This window comes from Lethenteron reissneri, chromosome 23, assembly GCF_015708825.2.
Source record: "Lethenteron reissneri isolate LAM-NWPU_2019-01 chromosome 23, ASM1570882v1, whole genome shotgun sequence".
Classification (NCBI taxonomy): domain Eukaryota; kingdom Metazoa; phylum Chordata; class Hyperoartia; order Petromyzontiformes; family Petromyzontidae; genus Lethenteron; species Lethenteron reissneri.
In genome coordinates, this window is record NC_083801.1 from 2317840 (window position 1) to 2334757 (window position 16918).

The 16918-nt window shown below is 52.4% G+C and overlaps 2 protein-coding genes across 2 annotated transcripts; one reads left to right on the top strand and one right to left on the bottom strand.

The window, feature by feature from the left end:
- Positions 1 to 421: 421 nt before the first annotated feature.
- LOC133345836 (heat shock protein beta-11-like) lies at positions 422 to 1745 on the top strand. Its single transcript, XM_061556856.1, has one exon. The coding sequence runs from the start codon at positions 502 to 504 to the stop codon at positions 1120 to 1122; it is 621 nt and encodes a 206-aa protein (XP_061412840.1). The 5' UTR covers positions 422 to 501; the 3' UTR covers positions 1123 to 1745.
- A 155-nt stretch (positions 1746 to 1900) lies between these two features.
- Positions 1901 to 15352, bottom strand: LOC133345834 (pre-miRNA 5'-monophosphate methyltransferase-like). Its single transcript, XM_061556854.1, has 2 exons — positions 14923 to 15352; positions 1901 to 5225 (listed from the first exon to the last, which is right to left on the bottom strand). Exons 1-2 carry the CDS (start codon positions 15163 to 15165, stop codon positions 4590 to 4592), a joined length of 879 nt encoding a protein of 292 aa, XP_061412838.1. The 5' UTR covers positions 15166 to 15352; the 3' UTR covers positions 1901 to 4589.
- Between the last annotated feature and the right edge of the window lie 1566 nt (positions 15353 to 16918).

Sequence of the window (16918 nt, forward strand, 5' to 3'; positions counted from 1 at the left end):
CCAATCAGGAACATATTCGAGTGGCAAACATTTACCGAGATCTCGTGGTATTGTGTTGAACATTATCACTGCAAACTGCTGCGTGGATAGATCTCGGCTGAATGAGAAATGTCTATGTTTAACGTGTGGAAAAGATGTCAACCCTATTGTAAAGACCATCTTTCTGTAATCCACATACGGTGTAGCCATTTAAGGTAATAAACTCTAACTCTAATTGGTAACTTCATCTATTTTGGCCCCACTTGCCACTAATACTGATGGAACGCACGGCATATACATGACACAAGCTCAGGCATGAGTCACTGCTATTTCTGGGGGGTGAGTAAAGTCCCTGTGAGAAGCTAAATCTGGACGCTTCTGGCTCTTCCTGGAATCTGCTCGTCAGCACTGCCAGGGCTTTAAAAGCAGCTCCCGTAGCTGTACTGGCAGAACATCGGCAGACGAGAGAACAGCGCTCACAGCTCAAGCAAGCCTCACTGTGAAGCACATCAACAAGCAAGCATGGCCCTGAGTGTTTACTTCCCTCCGATGCACGTGATGGAGAGGAGCGTCTGGCCAGGCTGGCCGGTCTGGAACACTCGCGGCGAAAGCCTCTTCGAGCAGATGGAGCAAGACATGAGGATTGAGATCGAGAGGATGGAGAGAATCTTCCGTGGATTCGATCAGCTCAGCAGCCACATGTGGGCTCCGGGAAACCTTCGAGTCACCCTGCAGCAGCCGGACGTGAGCAGTGGGTTCCACATTGAAGCTGCACGGCAGCAGGGAGACGGGTTCGTCGCGTCCCTGGACGTGCAGGACTTCTCCCCACAGGACCTGGCCGTGAAGGTGTCTGGAGACAAGTTGGTGGTGGCCGGACGGCGCGAGGTGAAGAGCGGAGAAGGCAGCAGCTACAGCCACAGCTGCCAGGAGTTCCACAGGGAGACGCAGCTGCCCAGGGACGTGGACCCGCAGAGCGTGAGCTGCTGCTTGACCGAAGACGGGAAGCTGAAGGTCAAGGCTCAGCGCCGTGCCCTCCCTGCAGCGACCGAGAGGGTGGTGGCCATTGAGCTTCCAGCGACATCGACTCCTGGCACGGCCACTCCAGCCATCCACGCACCCACCTTCGCAAGCACCCGTACATAGAATTTGGCGTTGGGCCAACCAAGATTGTTACTTTAACCGTACAATTTAGTTGTGTGTAGTAGCGTATATTGAAATGTTCTTCGTGAAATTGTACCGCTTCAATTAATTGTAATACTTTGAATACAAAACATGAATGGGTTTGGAAATAACTTAGTTTTTTTTGTTTAAAAAGCTATCAAATGTTGTACTGTCAATAATATGAAAGTGTACAGCTTAAACGTAGAGTGGTTTGCCTGGATAAATATTTCAAAGTCGTCTTTTGCACTGTAATACAAAGCTATTTGTTTTGGGAAACAAAATACCTTTTTCCGTTCTTCAGTTTTCATTCTAAAACATTAAATGCATCTAATATTCAGTATATATAAAGAACGTATTTATTTGCAATTTTAGATTCATGAATAAGTCAGAAATGGTTAATTATGTGGAGATTGGAGATAACTCTCCCCTCTGTATGTGGAGAAACAGCAGTGTCAGAAACTGTACATTACCCAACATTTTAAATAGTTTTAATTGTATTATGCACGATGCAACTGAAAGAAAACAAATGTTGAACACGAAGCCCTCGTATGTGCTCATAAGGTTGAATGTTTGACTTTTACAACTAAAATAAACAGAAAAAAGCATCTTCTTTTCACTGTTTTTTGCCCAGTACCTATCTGCAAACATTGGAATTAAACTTTTTGCAATTAACCATAATTAACCATAACCGTTTCACCAGGCGGTGGAGGCTACCCACATGCCCTGTAATCCGGCAATGTGGAGGTAGCAGCGAGCGTTGGTGGAACATCGCACAGATGTTGTGAAACTCCCTTCCTGGCTCGTAGGTAGTGTGGACACTCCATTTGTTCCATCTGTACAGGGTAGTGTTGCCCCCCTTGCACACGTAGGTTTTCTCCGGGCACACCAGTTTCCTCACACACGTAAACACTCAGTAACTGACCGATAACACCTTCATATATAGAGGACCGCAGAGATTGTGGGGTTTGAATTAGGCATTGGCTCACTGCCTGTGGTTCCTCCTTGCGCCTCAGAGTCATCCTCTTCTCTCCTGGTGAGGGAGTGATTCCTGTGCGGCAGGTGTGGCGGGCGCGTTACAAGTTGATGTGAATATACAGGGTGTTTAAAAAAGATGGACCCAATTTCAAAGCAGTATATTTCACGATGGCAACATGTTACAATTACACGAAAAAATTACCAACGGTTTAATGAGTCATCAAGTTTTACTAACCTTTATAAATGCTCTATGTGCCCTCCACCTGCTGTATGGACAACATCGAGACGATAGTTGAATTCGTCCCAAACGCCTCTCAAAGTGTCTTCTTCCACTGAAGTCACCGCTGCCGTGATTCTGTTTTTGAGGTCATCCAGATTAGTCGCTAATGGTGGCACAAAAACACGGTCTTTGACGTATCCCCACAACAAAAAGTCGCAGGGTGTGATGTCTGGGGATCTTGGGGGTCAAGAGTGTAGCGCCAAGTCTTGGGGTCCCGTGCGACCTATCCAACGTTGAGGCAGTGTGTCATTTAGAAAACGTCGAACCTGCAGGTGCCAATGTGGCAGTGCTCTGTCTTGCTGAAAAATGAAGTAATCGGAAATTCAAGTGGTAAGAGTTTCATTCATGGGCGGTTCGTGGTTGTAGGGATAAAGCGATTTCAAATCGGGACCATCTTTTTGAAACACCCTGTACATTGGTTTGGCAGGGTAGTGCGATGTTAATCCGATTTAAAGAGCCCCCGTTACTCAAGACGTTTGACATAACATACAAAACGGTGACAGAATGGTATGATGTAGTTGACAGGGGCATGCTACAAGGATTGAGGTAATGAGGTACTTAGGGATCACAAAGGGATTGGGAGGGAAAGGAAGGAGTGGTGGGGAGAGAGGAAGGGAGAGGCAGGCAACGGGCAATAGGGAAGAAGTGAGCTTTAAGAGAGGAAGAAGGGTCCCGGGTTCGATTCCCAACTCGGGCACCCCTTCTGTGTGGAGCGTATGTATGTTCTCCCCCAGTTCTGCAATTGAAAGACTTTACAGTTTTTTTAAAATTAATCTTTTCATAGAGAATCACAACAAAGTAATATTGCACGAACCTCGAAGGGCTGCGGGGCCTCCTGCAGCTCCTCGCCATCCTGCCCTCCCCCCTTATCGCCCCATGCATAACCAGCCCCATGCTTAACCAGCTCCATACATAACCAGCTGCTTTCTGACGTATGTACGCAAAAAAACAAACTCACTAACTTGTAAGATTCTTTCATGATTGAAATTATAATTTTGGATGCTCGGTGATATTGGATGCTTGTGCGAGGCAGGACACTTAGTGCATGGCTATGAATAACAGACGTGTCACAACATTCCGCCAACGCAAAGATTGTTCCGTTGCTGCAGTTACAGCAAATGATCAGATTCCACTTCAAGAAATCTAATCAGGCGCCAATGCTGCTGCGTACCGTTTTCAGTAGGTACAACGGAGAAGTGTCATCCTCATGGGTCTCATCATACTGGTTTGGCCTCAAACATCTACCATTTAAAGATATTGATCCAAGATTATCAGTAACATTGGGAAGCATTATTTTTGTCTGTAGATATTTTTTCTAGATTTTACTTTGAGTTCCATAGCGGATTAAAGAAAAACGGGAAGGAGCCTATCGGCATCAACATCAGCGATGGCACAAGTCCCATTCAGCAGACGAGCAACTCTTGCCGACATTGCGACCGATGCTTCCGCTCAAGGGCTGGGCTCTTCCCACCAGCGTGCAGGAAAATGCTACTACTAGCTGTTCTCGGCAGTCATCATGGTTCGCGATTGCCAGCCGAATTTTTTTTTTCAGCAATCAAATCCCGCTTGTATAACTTTTCACCCTTAACTGCTGAAACATATCTTTCAAACTGAGCATTGCCCACCAGTTGCCACTCGGCCGCGTGATATCGCAACAGCACCTGTCAGTCTGAGTGCACTCTGCAAACCGTGCATATAGAAAACACAACAAAGATATCAATGGAGCAGAGGGAGCTCACAGAACATGGGATGGATTGCCTCCAAACCAGACGTTGTGGTTAATGGTGGGATGAATGGCAATTATGACTTCACACAATTACTATGCACCCATCAACTATTTACAATGTTTAGATTTTATTTCACTATAAATATAAAAGTAGCATATCCAAAACATTCACATGTGCATTTCAATATTTCGGATGCACGTGGAAATCCAAAGGTAACAGGGACATAGTTCAAATTTACAAAGCAGCCGACACTTACATCATGAGCTGCCTTAAATTATTTGAGGAAAATCGCGTGTGAAGAGGAAATATATCTATGTCTTCCATGGGCTGGGTTTTATATAGTTTTCAAAATACTTCCTCCAAACAATGCTTTGAAGTTAGTGATATTAATTTTCCATTGTAAGAGATGCTGTTGTCCCATTTATAAATAAAAAAGAACCCGCATTCCCCACATCAGCAACGGGGTTTCAATCGGTAGTTTTGTCAATGCATCCCAAGGCCACGTCCGTCCGTCCAAACAGCAGCAGGGACCGCCCCCACTCGGTGCTGCCCAGGCTGGACAGCAAGCGCATGTCTCCCTCCTCTCTCAGCAAGGCGACCAGCTCCTCGGCCTCCGTGCGGCCGCTACCGCCGCCGCCAGCCCCACGCAGGAGCCGCAGATCCGGCAGGAGGGGGAACTCGGGCAGCCCCAGACGGCGCAGGCGGCGCGCGGCCGCTCGGTAGCACTTCCACGGCTGCGGTTCGACCAACAGGAAGGTGGCGGCGCGCGCGGCGGCCGCGAGGAAACGTTGCAGGCCGGCGTCTCCGTGGTGCAGGTGAATCCACATCGTCACCGACATGCAGAGGCACAGGTCAAAGCGCGTCCGGCCGTGGCGTCGCAGGAAGGCGTCCAGCACGGCGTCTCGGGCTGCGGTGTCCATGAAGTCAAACGTCTCGTAGGCGATATCCTCCGGGTGAGGATTGTGGCCCCGCGCACGCTCCACCAGATCGGCGTCCAAGTCGCAGGCCAGCACAGACAGCGGCACGCGGGCAAGCTGCCCAGAGCGTCCAACCTCGGGCTGGTCCAGCCCCGTCAGGTGGCGATACATAGCCACTGTCAGCTCCTGTGAGAAACCACGGGGCCACCAGTGGCGGGCAAGCAGATGTTGATTTGCTGGAGAATGTCATAAAAAAACAACATGATGCGAGGATGGAGAACTTCATTATTGTTAATTATTGTTGAGGAGGTTCCAATGGTGAACTTCATTATTCATAATGAAAAATAAGTTAACACCTCAGTGGGCTTTGCCTGGCAGGATGGGGTTGGTTTAGTTATATTTGTATGTGTTTGGGTGATTTGTTTACCTTTCTTGTACTTGGCACTATCGTGTTTTGTATTTTGTTGTTGTAACGTTCTTACCCTCCCCTACTAGACATCTGCGAAAAAGAGCTTTATCGCTCATCAGATTCCTCCAGCATGAATATTCTGATTCTGGCCACAGTATTAGCTGCAACTTTATTCAATACAAACCTATGACGCAGTGATTCTAGGTCAAAAAAGCCAACGAGACCAAGCTCTATGTTCAGCTACTGGCATAAAAATGCAACTTTAAATATCTAATAAACGCGTTCAAACCAGTGATATGTCCGAACCAGTCCTTGACACGCACTTTCAGCAACCTTCATTGCCAAAACCACCCGTGACCAAAAGTTAATTGACAAAAGGTCTGGAGCTAACGATGAATTTCCATGACTCACGTGTTTGTCATTCACATAATGATGAACAACGTCCATATGGGGCAGTGTATTCCATGTCTTACATAGCCACCCACACTACCCCACTGCGATTAGTGCAGCCCCACACCACACACAGTGATTAGTGCAGCCCCACACCACACACAGTGATTAGTACAGCCCCACACCACACACAGTGATTAGTGCAGCCCCACACCGCAGACTGTGATTAGTACAGCCCCACACCACACACTGTGATTAGTGCAGCCCCACACCACAGACTGTGATTAGTGCAGCCCCACACCACACACTGTGATTAGTGCAGCCCCACACCACACACAGTGATTAGTGCAGCCCCACACCACACACTGTGATTAGTGCAGCCCCACACCACACACTGTGATTAGTGCAGCCCCACACCACAGACTGTGATTAGTACAGCCCCACACCACAGACTGTGATTAGTGCAGCCCACACCACACACTGTGATTAGTGCAGCCCCACACCACACACAGTGATTAGTGCAGCCCCACACCACACACTGTGATTAGTGCAGCCCCACACCACACACTGTGATTAGTACAGCCCCACACCACACACTGTGATTAGTGCAGCCCCACACCACAGACTGTGATTAGTGCAGCCCCACACCACACACTGTGATTAGTGCAGCCCCACACCACACACTGTGATTAGTGCAGCCCCACACCACACACTGTGATTAGTGCAGCCCCACACCACACACTGTGATTAGTGCAGCCCCACACCACAGACAGTGATTAGTGCAGCCCCACACCACACGCTGTGATTAGTGCAGCCCCACACCACACACAGTGATTAGTACAGCCCCACACCACACACAGTGATTAGTGCAGCCCCACACCACACACAGTGATTAGTGCAGCCCCACACCACAGACTGTGATTAGTACAGCCCCACACCACACACAGTGATTAGTGCAGCCCCCCACTACCACACACAGTGATTAGTGCAGCCCCCGACTACCACACACCGTGATTAGTGCAGCCCCCACTACCACACACAGTGATTAGTGCAGCCCCCCACTACCACACACAGTGATTAGTGCAGCCCCCACTACCACACACAGTGATTAGTGCAGCCCCCCACTACCACACAGTGATTAGTGCAGCCCCCCACCACACACAGTGATTAGTGCAGCCCCCCACTACCACACACAGTGATTAGTGCAGCCCCCGACTACCACACACAGTGATTAGTGCAGCCCCCCACTACCACACACAGTGATTAGTGCAGCCCCCCACTACCACACACAGTGATTAGTGCAGCCCCCACTACCACACACAGTGATTAGTGCAGCCCCCCACCACACACAGTGATTAGTGCAGCCCCCCACTACCACACACAGTGATTAGTGCAGCCCCCGACTACCACACACAGTGATTAGTGCAGCCCCCCACTACCACACACAGTGATTAGTGCAGCCCCCCACTACCACACACAGTGATTAGTGCAGGCCCACACTACCACACACAGTGATTAGTGCAGCCCCCCACTACCACACACAGTGATTAGTGCAGCCCCCCACTACCACACACAGTGATTAGTGCAGCCCCCCACTACCACACACAGTGATTAGTGCAGCCGCCCACTACCACACAGTGATTAGTGCAGCCCCCCACCACACACAGTGATTAGTGCAGCCCCACATCACACACAGTGATTAGTGCAGCCCCCCACTACACACAGTGATTAGTGCAGTCCCCCACCACACACAGTGATTAGTGCAGCCCCACATCACACACAGTGATTAGTGCAGCCCCCCACCACACACTGTGATTAGTGCAGCCCCCCACCACACACAGTGATTAGTGCAGCCCCCCACCACACACAGTGATTAGTGCAGCCCCACATCACACACAGTGATTAGTGCAGCCCCCCACCACACACTGTGTTTAGTGCAGCCCCACACCACACACTGTGATTAGTGCAGCCCCACACCACACACAGTGATTAGTGCAGCCCCACACCACACACTGTGATTAGTGCAGCCCCACACCACACACAGTGATTAGTGCAGCCCTACACCACACACTGTGATTAGTGCAGCCCCACACCACACACTGTGATTAGTACAGCCCCACACCACACACTGTGATTAGTGCAGCCCCACACCACACACAGTGATTAGTACAGCCCCACACCACACACTGTGATTAGTGCAGCCCCACACCACACACAGTGATTAGTACAGCCCCACACCACACACAGTGATTAGTGCAGCCCCACACCACACACTGTGATTAGTACAGCCCCACACCACACACAGTGATTAGTGCAGCCCCACACCACACACAGTGATTAGTACAGCCCCACACCACACACAGTGATTAGTACAGCCCCACACCACACACAGTGATTAGTGCAGCCCCACACCACACACAGTGATTAGTGCAGCCCCACACCACAGACTGTGATTAGTACAGCCCCACACCACACACAGTGATTAGTGCAGCCCCCCACTACCACACACAGTGATTAGTGCAGCCCCCGACTACCACACACCGTGATTAGTGCAGCCCCCACTACCACACACAGTGATTAGTGCATCCCCCCACTACCACACACAGTGATTAGTGCAGCCCCCACTACCACACACAGTGATTAGTGCAGCCCCCACTACCACACACAGTGATTAGTGCAGCCCCCCACTACCACACAGTGATTAGTGCAGCCCCCCACCACACACAGTGATTAGTGCAGCCCCCACTACCACACACAGTGATTAGTGCAGCCCCCGACTACCACACACAGTGATTAGTGCAGCCCCCCACTACCACACACAGTGATTAGTGCAGCCCCCCACTACCACACACAGTGATTAGTGCAGCCCCCACTACCACACACAGTGATTAGTGCAGCCCCCCACCACACACAGTGATTAGTGCAGCCCCCCACTACCACACACAGTGATTAGTGCAGCCCCCGACTACCACACACAGTGATTAGTGCAGCCCCCCACTACCACACACAGTGATTAGTGCAGCCCCCCACTACCACACACAGTGATTAGTGCAGGCCCACACTACCACACACAGTGATTAGTGCAGCCCCCCACTACCACACACAGTGATTAGTGCAGCCCCCCACTACCACACACAGTGATTAGTGCAGCCCCCCACTAGCACACAGTGATTAGTGCAGCCCCCCACCACACACAGTGATTAGTGCAGCCCCACATCACACACAGTGATTAGTACAGCCCCACACCACACACAGTGATTAGTGCAGCCCCACACCACACACAGTGATTAGTGCAGCCCCACACCACACACTGTGATTAGTACAGCCCCACACCACACACAGTGATTAGTGCAGCCCCACACCACACACAGTGATTAGTACAGCCCCACACCACACACAGTGATTAGTACAGCCCCACACCACACACAGTGATTAGTACAGCCCCACACCACACACAGTGATTAGTGCAGCCCCACACCACACACAGTGATTAGTACAGCCCCACACCACACGCAGTGATTAGTGCAGCCCCACACCACACACAGTGATTAGTACAGCCCCACACCACACACAGTGATTAGTACAGCCCCACACCACACACAGTGATTAGTACAGCCCCACACCACACACTGTGATTAGTGCAGCCCCACACCACACACAGTGATTAGTGCAGCCCCACACCACACACAGTGATTAGTGCAGCCCCACACCACACACAGTGATTAGTGCAGCCCCACACCACACACTGTGATTAGTGCAGCCCCACACCACACACAGTGATTAGTGCAGCCCCACACCACACAGTGATTAGTGCAGCCCCACACCACACACAGTGATTAGTGCAGCCCCACACCACACACAGTGATTAGTGCAGCCCCACACCACACACAGTGATTAGTACAGCCCCACACCACACACAGTGATTAGTGCAGCCCCACACCACACACTGTGATTAGTGCAGCCCCACACCACACACTGTGATTAGTGCAGCCCCACACCACAGACTGTGATTAGTGCAGCCCCCCACTACCACACACTGTGATTAGTGCAGCCCCACACCACACACAGTGATTAGTGCAGCCCCACACCACACACAGTGATTAGTGCAGCCCCACACCACACACAGTGATTAGTGCAGCCCCACACCACACACTGTGATTAGTACAGCCCCACACCACACACAGTGATTAGTGCAGCCCCACACCACACACAGTGATTAGTGCAGCCCCACACCACACACAGTGATTAGTGCAGCCCCACACCACACACAGTGATTAGTACAGCCCCACACCACACACTGTGATTAGTGCAGCCCCACACCACACACAGTGATTAGTGCAGCCCCACACCACACACAGTGATTAGTGCAGCCCCACACCACACACTGTGATTAGTGCAGCCCCACACCACACACTGTGATTAGTGCAGCCCCACACCACAGACTGTGATTAGTACAGCCCCACACCACAGACTGTGATTAGTGCAGCCCACACCACACACTGTGATTAGTGCAGCCCCACACCACACACAGTGATTAGTGCAGCCCCACACCACACACTGTGATTAGTGCAGCCCCACACCACACACTGTGATTAGTACAGCCCCACACCACACACTGTGATTAGTGCAGCCCCACACCACAGACTGTGATTAGTGCAGCCCCACACCACACACTGTGATTAGTGCAGCCCCACACCACACACTGTGATTAGTGCAGCCCCACACCACACACTGTGATTAGTGCAGCCCCACACCACACACTGTGATTAGTGCAGCCCCACACCACAGACAGTGATTAGTGCAGCCCCACACCACACGCTGTGATTAGTGCAGCCCCACACCACACACAGTGATTAGTACAGCCCCACACCACACACAGTGATTAGTGCAGCCCCACACCACACACAGTGAATTAGTGCAGCCCCACACCACAGACTGTGATTAGTACAGCCCCACACCACACACAGTGATTAGTGCAGCCCCCCACTACCACACACAGTGATTAGTGCAGCCCCCGACTACCACACACCGTGATTAGTGCAGCCCCCACTACCACACACAGTGATTAGTGCAGCCCCCCACTACCACACACAGTGATTAGTGCAGCCCCCACTACCACACACAGTGATTAGTGCAGCCCCCCACTACCACACAGTGATTAGTGCAGCCCCCCACCACACACAGTGATTAGTGCAGCCCCCCACTACCACACACAGTGATTAGTGCAGCCCCCGACTACCACACACAGTGATTAGTGCAGCCCCCCACTACCACACACAGTGATTAGTGCAGCCCCCCACTACCACACACAGTGATTAGTGCAGCCCCCACTACCACACACAGTGATTAGTGCAGCCCCCCACCACACACAGTGATTAGTGCAGCCCCCCACTACCACACACAGTGATTAGTGCTTAGTGCAGCCCCGACTACCACACACAGTGATTAGTGCAGCCCCCCACTACCACACACAGTGATTAGTGCAGCCCCCCACTACCACACACAGTGATTAGTGCAGGCCCACACTACCACACACAGTGATTAGTGCAGCCCCCCACTACCACACACAGTGATTAGTGCAGCCCCCCACTACCACACACAGTGATTAGTGCAGCCCCCCACTACCACACACAGTGATTAGTGCAGCCGCCCACTACCACACAGTGATTAGTGCAGCCCCCCACCACACACAGTGATTAGTGCAGCCCCACATCACACACAGTGATTAGTGCAGCCCCCCACTACACACAGTGATTAGTGCAGTCCCCCACCACACACAGTGATTAGTGCAGCCCCACATCACACACAGTGATTAGTGCAGCCCCCCACCACACACTGTGATTAGTGCAGCCCCCCACCACACACAGTGATTAGTGCAGCCCCCCACCACACACAGTGATTAGTGCAGCCCCACATCACACACAGTGATTAGTGCAGCCCCCCACCACACACTGTGTTTAGTGCAGCCCCACACCACACACTGTGATTAGTGCAGCCCCACACCACACACAGTGATTAGTGCAGCCCCACACCACACACTGTGATTAGTGCAGCCCCACACCACACACAGTGATTAGTGCAGCCCTACACCACACACTGTGATTAGTGCAGCCCCACACCACACACTGTGATTAGTACAGCCCCACACCACACACTGTGATTAGTGCAGCCCCACACCACACACAGTGATTAGTACAGCCCCACACCACACACTGTGATTAGTGCAGCCCCACACCACACACAGTGATTAGTACAGCCCCACACCACACACAGTGATTAGTGCAGCCCCACACCACACACTGTGATTAGTACAGCCCCACACCACACACAGTGATTAGTGCAGCCCCACACCACACACAGTGATTAGTACAGCCCCACACCACACACAGTGATTAGTACAGCCCCACACCACACACAGTGATTAGTGCAGCCCCACACCACACACAGTGATTAGTGCAGCCCCACACCACAGACTGTGATTAGTACAGCCCCACACCACACACAGTGATTAGTGCAGCCCCCCACTACCACACACAGTGATTAGTGCAGCCCCCGACTACCACACACCGTGATTAGTGCAGCCCCCACTACCACACACAGTGATTAGTGCAGCCCCCCACTACCACACACAGTGATTAGTGCAGCCCCCACTACCACACACAGTGATTAGTGCAGCCCCCACTACCACACACAGTGATTAGTGCAGCCCCCACTACCACACAGTGATTAGTGCAGCCCCCCACCACACACAGTGATTAGTGCAGCCCCCCACTACCACACACAGTGATTAGTGCAGCCCCCGACTACCACACACAGTGATTAGTGCAGCCCCCCACTACCACACACAGTGATTAGTGCAGCCCCCCACTACCACACACAGTGATTAGTGCAGCCCCCACTACCACACACAGTGATTAGTGCAGCCCCCCACCACACACAGTGATTAGTGCAGCCCCCCACTACCACACACAGTGATTAGTGCAGCCCCCGACTACCACACACAGTGATTAGTGCAGCCCCCCACTACCACACACAGTGATTAGTGCAGCCCCCCACTACCACACACAGTGATTAGTGCAGGCCCACACTACCACACACAGTGATTAGTGCAGCCCCCCACTACCACACACAGTGATTAGTGCAGCCCCCCACTACCACACACAGTGATTAGTGCAGCCCCCCACTACCACACAGTGATTAGTGCAGCCCCCCACCACACACAGTGATTAGTGCAGCCCCACATCACACACAGTGATTAGTACAGCCCCACACCACACACAGTGATTAGTGCAGCCCCACACCACACACAGTGATTAGTGCAGCCCCACACCACACACTGTGATTAGTACAGCCCCACACCACACACAGTGATTAGTGCAGCCCCACACCACACACAGTGATTAGTACAGCCCCACACCACACACAGTGATTAGTACAGCCCCACACCACACACAGTGATTAGTACAGCCCCACACCACACACAGTGATTAGTGCAGCCCCACACCACACACAGTGATTAGTACAGCCCCACACCACACGCAGTGATTAGTGCAGCCCCACACCACACACAGTGATTAGTACAGCCCACACCACACACAGTGATTAGTACAGCCCCACACCACACACAGTGATTAGTACAGCCCCACACCACACACTGTGATTAGTGCAGCCCACACCAACACGTGTTGCAGCCCACACCACACACAGTGATTAGTGCAGCCCCACACCACACACAGTGATTAGTGCAGCCCCACACCACACACAGTGATTAGTGCAGCCCCACACCACACAGTGATTAGTGCAGCCCCACACCACACACAGTGATTAGTGCAGCCCCACACCACACAGTGATTAGTGCAGCCCCACACCACACACAGTGATTAGTGCAGCCCCACACCACACACAGTGATTAGTGCAGCCCCACACCACACACAGTGATTAGTACAGCCCCACACCACACACAGTGATTAGTGCAGCCCCACACCACACACTGTGATTAGTGCAGCCCCACACCACACACTGTGATTAGTGCAGCCCCACACCACAGACTGTGATTAGTGCAGCCCCCCACTACCACACACTGTGATTAGTGCAGCCCCACACCACACACAGTGATTAGTGCAGCCCCACACCACACACAGTGATTAGTGCAGCCCCACAACCACACACAGTGATTAGTGCAGCCCCACACCACACACTGTGATTAGTACAGCCCCACACCACACACAGTGATTAGTGCAGCCCCACACCACACACAGTGATTAGTGCAGCCCCACACCACACACAGTGATTAGTGCAGCCCCACACCACACACAGTGATTAGTACAGCCCCACACCACACACAGTGATTAGTGCAGCCCCACACCACACACTGTGATTAGTACAGCCCCACACCACACACAGTGATTAGTGCAGCCCCACACCACACGCAGTGATTAGTACAGCCCCACACCACACACAGTGATTAGTGCAGCCCCACACCACACACAGTGATTAGTGCAGCCCCACACCACACACAGTGATTAGTGCAGCCCCACACCACACACTGTGATTAGTACAGCCCCACACCACACACAGTGATTAGTGCAGCCCCACACCACACACAGTGATTAGTGCAGCCCCACACCACACACAGTGATTAGTACAGCCCCACACCACACACTGTGATTAGTGCAGCCCCACACCACACACTGTGATTAGTGCAGCCCCACACCACACACAGTGATTAGTGCAGCCCCACACCACAGACTGTGATTAGTGCAGCCCCACACTACCACGTGGCATGCCCCCCCCCCCCCCCCCCCCACTTGGGGCCCCCCTTTCTCGCCACGCTCGCCGCGTCTTCTGAACGCGGACCGATGACTTTAAAGTATTTTAATGACGCTTCAAACCGCACTCGTGGACATTCTTAAGGGGGTTGACGTTTGTTTGTTGATGTTTAGCTTCAACGCGCAAGATTTCGCAACGTTTCTCTCACGGCCACGTGAACGTCCCCAGATTCTCAGAACCTTCACACCCTCCCCCACCCCCCGGTCCACGCGGACGTCCTCGGCCCCGTCCGTGGGAACGTCGAGTTGCGCTCACCCCGCTGTTGCAGCCCACGTCGAGGGCGAGGACCGGCGGCGGCGACTCCGCCAGGAGCCGCCTCAGCAACTCGCGGGGCAGCAGCGCGACGCGCCGCGCCGGGGGGTTGAAGGCCGCGTAGTTGATGAAGTTCCCGTGGGGAGCCGCGCCGGGCTCCCCCTTCCTCGGGGCCCCGGGCGCTGCCATGTCCTCCCCGTCCTCCTTCTTCATCTCCTCCTCCTTCTCTTGTTTCCCCGCCTCCATCGGGGTTCCCCTGTGGCCGTCAGCGAGGAGGCTGTCAGGGGGGATCGGCACGAGCAAGAGGGGGGAGCGGGACGCGCGAGTGTGTGGAGGCCGAGTCAGCCATGTTACGTAGGGATGTGAACGTCAAGGCAGAGTCAGCCATGTTACGTGGGGAAGTGAACGTCAAGGCAGAGTCAGCCATGTTACGTGGGGAAGTGAACGTCAAGGCAGAGTCAGCCATGTTACGTGGGGATGTGAACGTCAAGGCAGAGTCACCCATGTTACGTGGGGAAGTGAACGTCAAGGCAGAGTCAGCCATGTTACGTGGGGATGTGAACGTCAAGGCAGAGTCAGCCATGTTACGTGGGGAAGTGAACGTCAAGGCAGAGTCAGCCATGTTACGTGGGGATGTGAACGTCAAGGCAGAGTCACCCATGTTACGTGGGGAAGTGAACGTCAAGGCAGAGTCAGCCATGTTACGTGGGGATGTGAACGTCAAGGCAGAGTCAGCCATGTTACGTGGGGAAGTGAACGTCAAGGCAGAGTCAGCCATGTTACGTGGGGAAGTGAACGTCAAGGCAGAGTCAGCCATGTTACGTGGGGAAGTGAACGTCAAGGCAGAGTCAGCCATGTTACGTGGGGAAGTGAACGTCAAGGCAGAGTCAGCCATGTTACGTGGGGATGTGAACGTCAAGGCAGAGTCAGCCATGTTACGTGGGGAAGTGAACGTCAAGGCAGAGTCAGCCATGTTACGTGGGGATGTGAACGTCAAGGCAGAGTCACCCATGTTACGTGGGGATGTGAACGTCAAGGCAGAGTCAGCCATGTTACGTGGGGAAGTGAACGTCAAGGCAGAGTCACCCATGTTACGTGGGGATGTGAACGTCAAGGCAGAGTCACCCATGTTACGTGGGGATGTGAACGTCAAGGCAGAGTCACCCATGTTACGTGGGGATGTGAACGTCAAGGCAGAGTCAGCCATGTTACGTGGGGAAGTGAACGTCAAGGCAGAGTCACCCATGTTACGTGGGGATGTGAACGTCAAGGCAGAGTCACCCATGTTACGTGGGGATGTGAACGTCAAGGCAGAGTCACCCATGTTACGTGGGGATGTGAACGTCAAGGCAGAGTCACCCATGTTACGTGGGGATGTGAACGTCAAGGCAGAGTCAGCCATGTTACGTGGGGAAGTGTGAACGCCGTGGAGGAGTGAATGCAGTGAATAAATCAATAATATATGAATTAGATCATTTATTTACTTTGATAACTTTACAATCAATCGTACATTTGTATTGTACTAGTTTAATGTCTGAAGGTTAAGTTTTATATTCTCGAGGCTGAAACAAGTTATTTTTCAAAAAGAATGACATTAATAGGCGCATGCATTGAAAGTGCAATTTTAAATAAACCGTGTCAGTCTTCAAATACTGTTTGGTTATTCGACCTTTTTGGAATCCCTATTGTCTCCTGAACCCACAAACAACAGAGTTATTGTTGGGGTGGAGAGAAGCACAGCCAGCAGCCAGCCAGGAAACTCGAGACATAGAATATTTTAACACATTCCTGTGGAGGGAGCTGGTAGGAACGTTGGGTTGCTCGGTCAATGGCCAGGGTCACCGGCGGCGTGGTGTATTCCGCAAATATGCCCGACTGTGAGGGCGGTCACAAGCCGGCGTGAGTAGGTCAAACGTTGATAAAGGCACCACGGGGTGACCAGCCCCTCCCCTCCCCACCCAGCCCCACCCCTCTCACCCCCCACCCTCCCCACCCAGCC

Bases quoted from the DNA above. Each gene is read 5' to 3' on its own strand.
- LOC133345836 (XM_061556856.1), top strand. From the start codon at position 502: ATGGCCCTGAGTGTTTACTTCCCTCCGATGCACGTGATGGAGAGGAGC.
- LOC133345834 (XM_061556854.1), bottom strand. From the start codon at position 15,165: ATGGAGGCGGGGAAACAAGAGAAGGAGGAGGAGATGAAGAAGGAGGAC. The intron at 5,226-14,922 runs GTGAGCGCAACT...GGTTTCTCACAG, and splicing joins ACGTGGGCTGCAACAGCGGG to GAGCTGACAGTGGCTATGTA.